Consider the following 5,252-nt stretch of genomic DNA (forward strand, 5'->3'; position numbering starts at 1 on the left):
ATGGTTAACTCGTGAGGGTCGCAAAACAGGTCACCAATGTGACAGATATAGTATTACAACTTTCGCAGCGGTCATTAAGTGAAAATAGGAGCCGTTGAGTAAACCAAATGTTTGCTCTAGGCTGTCAAGAGTGAGAATTTGGCAGCTATGTGCCCCTCTGTTTTCATCTTGCCATTGGAATAAGTGTGGTGTGTGTGGGTGGAGGCGTTGTTTTCTCATGGGTTAGTTAGAGAAACGAAACGGTCGCCAGTTCTACAGAAGCTTGCTGAGAATTGGCAGTCTGGAAACCTTTTAAGGCCATGGTTTTCCCAGTGGCAATGCATGGCTGTGGAAGTTGGACCATAAGAAAGGCTGAGCGCCAAAGAATGGAGGCCTTTGAACTCTGGTGCTGGAGAAGACTCCTGCGAGTCCCCTGGACTGCAAGGTGATCCAACCGGTCAGTCCTAGAGGAGATCAACCCCGACTGCTCTTTAGAAGGCCAGATCCTGAAGTGGAAACTCAAGTCCTTTGGCCACCTAATGAGAAGGAAGGACTCACTGGAGAAGAGCCTGATGCTGGGAAAGATGGAGGGCAAGAGAAGAAGGGGACGACAGAGAAGGAGGTGGCCGGATGGAGTCCCTGAAGCAGCAGGCGGGAGCTTCAATGGACTCCAGAAGTTGGCAGAGGACAGGAAGGCCTGGAGGAACGTTGTCCATGGGTCAGACACGACTTCGCAACTAACAACAACAACAAGATGCTCAAATAATAAATATAGGCTTACCTTGAGTTTGTCCCGGCAGGAAAGAGATTGACGGCTTTAATTAGCAACTGGAGGTCATCTTCAGACCAGTTCTTGCTGCCCCCAACGCTTCCAGTTGTGGACTTGTCCGAGCTCTTTGTGGCTTGTCGCATTTGAGCTTCTGCTTCTTCCTTTTCTCTCCTTACCTGTTCATTTACTTGTTCTATCTACATGAACACAAACAAACACACCTCTCAACCGGACTACCAAAAACCAAAAAAAGTACTTTTCTCCGACCAACCCCAGAGCTATCCTGAGCCTCCCAATTTATTTGGTGGGAGAAGAAGCCGACATAGACAACAGACAGAGAGAAGTCAAGGGATTTTATCGGACCCGCGAGGTCAAAAAAAAAAAAAAAAATTCCCCAAATCAACACAACATTTAGAAACTTTTAGAGGAGACCGCACCGGGGAAAAAGAGGGACTTACGACCGTTTTTCAGACTTACGACCGCTGCAATATCTCACGGGCACGAGATCAAAATTTGGACGCTGGGCAACGGACTCGTATTTACGACGGTCACCACGTCCCCCCCACCCCGGGGTCGCGTGATCCCCTTTTGCGACCTTCTCAGAAGCAAAGTCAACGGGGCAAAGAGCCAGATCCACTTAACAACCATGTGTACCTGCAGTGGCCCGCTTAACGACTGTGCCACAAAAGGGCACAGTTAACGCGGGACAAAATTCCCTTAACAAAGGTTTCACTTAGCTACCAAAATGCTGGCTCCAATTGTGGTCACAAATTAAAAGTTGTGTCAGGCCCTCGGAAAACACACAACCCTTCCATTTTTTTAAAAAATCGCGTTTACGTTCTAGTGGAGGCGGCTCGTCTTCCAATTTTTAGCCAGGAAGTTGCGTCTTTTCCCTAAGTTTCGCCCTGCTCCGCTGGGTTGTTGTTTTTTTTTACACGACAAAATGTTAATATTTACCTGTTTTAATACCGCCGCCTTCCCTTCGTCCTTGGTTGTGGAGGTAAGTGCTTCATTCAAGCACTGCATGCTAGAAACAAATCATTGAACGACAATTCAGATCTCGCAGAAAGCGGGAAGGTCAACAAACACAAAGCGGAGGTCAGGACTGCCTACCTTGCCAGCTCCAGACGATCGCAAAGCTTCTCAACTTCCTCCATCATCTTGACGCTTTCTGCCTCGTTGTCGGAAAAGTAATTCCAGTTCTGAAAATGGACATGTTTTATTTTCAGATTTCAAGGTGGGGAAGAAACGACACGCAACTGACATACGACGTGTTGGACTGAGCCTGCTACAACACTTGACATTAAGATGAGCTTCAAACGTTCAGGAAGTATTTGGAGTTAGAATATCAAGTTGGGAGGGACCTTGGAGGTCTTCTAGTCCACCCCCCTGCTCAAGCAGGTGACTCTATACTCTTCTGGACCAATGGCTGTCCAGTCTCTTCTTCTTCTTTTTTTTAAAAAAATATAATTTTTATTAGTTTTCCATTTGACACCAGCAAGGCTTAAGAACCAACGTGGGGATAGGGTTATCAATGAAAAACAAGAACATTATAAATATACAGCTCAGACAATAGTCCTTAAAATTCCCCTCTCTATCTATTTAGGATATTATAATCAAATTAATATATTTCTATAAAACAAATTCATACACATAAATTCCGTTAGTGAATAAAATTTTTTTTCAACAACCCATAAAATCCCATTTTACATTTTAATAATTTTTCAGATGTTTAGACTTAGACTAACACAATCTGTCTCTCTATTTAGGATAATATATTCAAATTAGTACATTTCTAAAACAAATTCATTCATTAATATATCACTGCATATAAATTCCATTAATCGATAAAAGTTAATCAATAAACATTTTCAAGAGCTCAATATCTATCCCATGATATCCTGTTTTATGCTTTGTTGCTGTCCAGTCTATTCTTGAAGAGCTCCAGTGATGGAGCACCCACCACTTCTAGAGGCAAGCCGTCCAACTGATCAACAGAATAACAGTGGGGAGAGACCCTGGAGATCTTCTAGCCCAACCCCCTGTGGACCTCTCAGTGGGATGAAGCCCATCAAGGGGCTTATCTGATTGAGGGTTGTCAGCAGAAGGATGGGCGTTATCGCTTTTTATTCTTTCTATATGAATTTTTTTTTATCTTTGTAAGCCGCCCGAAGTCACTTAGAACAGAAGTCCCCAACCTACCGGGCCGCGGTCCACTACCGGGCTGCGGCCTCTTGGCCACTGAACTGTGTAAATGGCTGGTTAGTGTGTGCGTGCATGCGCGCTCAACCCCCTTGCGCCGGCGCTAGCAGCCCCATTTATAGAGCGAGCATGCTAGCAGCCCTGTTCATGCGTACGCGGGCGCAGCTGCACTTGGGCCTGTGTGTATGCGCGCCTAAAGCTGTCTGTCCCTCCCTTTCCCACCGAGCCTGGGGACCTCTGAGTGGGATGAAGCCCGTCAAGTGGCTTATCTAGTCCAGGGCTTTTCAACCTTTTCACCCATTGTACCACTTTTAGGATATGGCAATATCCGAATACCACCAGTCGCCTAGCAAGGGGTCAAAAACTTGATGACCCCCCCCCCCAAAAGGAAAAAAGTGATAAAGTACAGGTAGTCCTCGACTTACAACAGTTCGCTTAGTGACTGTTCGAAGTTAACAATGGCACTGGAAAAAGTGCCCCCCCCAAGGCACAGCCGAGCAAGACACCTGCCTGCCCACCCGGCCGCGCTCTTCCTCCTGTCCGAGGTTTTCATTGTTGTGAGCATTTCTGTTGAGGATTGGCAGCAGGGGTGGGGTGGGGGGTGTGTTTGGTTTTTATTCCCCCCGTCTTGATGGGTGGTTGCAGCAGGTTTTGGTCCCTTCACAAGACCCTGGGACACTGTGACCGTCATAAATATGAATCAGTTGCCAAGCATCTGAATGTAAATCACAAGACCCTGGAGAGGCTGCAACATTCCAGCTGATCGGCGCTTCTTCAGGGCTCAGCAGAAGCACCAGGATCAGCGCCGAGCTCCAGCTGGAGCCTGGTGCTGATCCTGGCGCTTCCACTGAACCCTGACAGCCCCAAAGAAGCGCCGATCAGCTGGAGCTCGGCGCTGATCCTGGCGCTTCCGCTGAGCCCTGACAGCCCTGCGGGGTTGTCGCTCAGGCTTGTGCGGTGCTGCCACCGGTTCAGCTCATTCCTCTCCCCCGCTACTTTTCTAGGATGGTCGCATACCACCTGCCAGGTGCCAATGGACCACAGGTGATACCCGTACCACTGGTTGAAAAGCCCTGATCCAGTATTCCCATTTATGGAGCATGCGCGCCTAAAGGTGTCTGCCCCTCCCTTTCCCACCGAGCCGGGGGACCTCTGAGTGGGATGAAGCCCGTCAAGTGGCTTATCTAGCAGCCCCATTTACGGAGCGAGCATGCTCACGGCCCCGTTCACGCGTACTGTACGTGCGCGCAGCTGCATTTGGGCCTGTGCGCATGCACGCGTAAAGCTCTCTGCCCCTCCCTTTCCCACCGAGCCGCCCACCCAGAAAGGTTGGTGGCATATTTTTTTTTTTAAAAAGAATCAAAAGCACCATTTCAACGTAAACCGGCTCGCTAGAGAAAAACCAATTCTGAGAAGTGACAACTACAAAAACGTTGCCTGTCGTTTCCCCCAGGTTTTAAGAATGATACACGGTATTTGAAGACGCTTGGATGTTGGGCTCGGAACACCTGGCTGAAAAACAACAACAGGTTGGATGACAACAGCATCAGCAGCAGCTGTGTACCTTGCAAGTTGTGCGCAGCTTTTGCCGTTCTTTTTTGATCGCTTTCTTCTGTATATCCTTCTCTTTCTTCATCAGCAAAGTCTGTTGCCTCGTCTCTTCCTCCTCTTTCTCCTTGGCCAGTCGTGCCGTTTCTAGCTCTGCCTGCCTTTGCTGAGACAAAAGGAAAACATTGGGGTCACACCTTCTCCGGACCGAGTTAAAGTCGCGACTCGGGGGGAATAAAACCAGTATGAGGTCTGAAAATGCTGGAGTCTCCTCCCTTTCTAGTAAGAATGAAGGAATGACTGAGTGAATGAATGAAATAATAATAATAATAATAATAATATGAAGGAGGAGGAGGAGGAGAAGGAGAAGAGGAGAAGGAGGAGAAGCAGATGCAAAAGAAGCAGAAGAAGAAAGAAGAAAGAAGAAGAGGAAGAAGGAGGAGGAGGAGGAGAAGAAGCAGACGCAGAAGAAGAAAGAAGAAGAAAGAAGAAGAAGAGGAGGAGGAGGAGAAGGAGAAGCAGAAGAAGAAGAGAAGAAGAAGAGAAGAAGAGGAGGAGGAGGAGAAGGAGATGGAGAAGAAGGAGAAGAAGAAGAAGAAGAAGAAGAAGAAGAAGAAGAAGAAGGAGGAGGAGGAGGAGAAGGAGAAGCAGAAGAAGAAGAGAAGAAGAAGAGAAGAAGAGGAGGAGGAGGAGATGGAGAAGGAGAAGAAGAAGAAGAAGAAGAAGAAGAAGAAGGAAGAAGAAGAAGAAGAAG

At 47.5% G+C, this 5,252-nt stretch overlaps 1 protein-coding gene across 1 annotated transcript in view; it reads right to left on the reverse strand.

Moving 5' to 3' along the window:
- Positions 1 to 760: 760 nt before the first annotated feature.
- LOC107299805 (dnaJ homolog subfamily C member 2-like) overlaps positions 761 to 5,252 on the reverse strand; it is a gene marked incomplete at its 3' end in the record, with an annotated part of 10,843 nt that continues 6,351 nt past the window's right edge. The window contains exons 2-5 of the mRNA XM_015829142.1: positions 4,515 to 4,664; positions 1,862 to 1,950; positions 1,706 to 1,775; positions 761 to 945 (exon numbers count right to left, since the gene is read on the reverse strand). Coding sequence (XP_015684628.1) covers positions 761 to 945; positions 1,706 to 1,775; positions 1,862 to 1,950; positions 4,515 to 4,664 — 494 coding nt within the window. The remainder of the gene's footprint in view (positions 946 to 1,705; positions 1,776 to 1,861; positions 1,951 to 4,514; positions 4,665 to 5,252) is intronic.

This window comes from Protobothrops mucrosquamatus, unplaced genomic scaffold (genome assembly GCF_001527695.2).
Source record: "Protobothrops mucrosquamatus isolate PMUCROS unplaced genomic scaffold, P.Mucros_1.0 scaffold5499, whole genome shotgun sequence".
Taxonomy (NCBI): Eukaryota; Metazoa; Chordata; class Lepidosauria; order Squamata; family Viperidae; genus Protobothrops; species Protobothrops mucrosquamatus.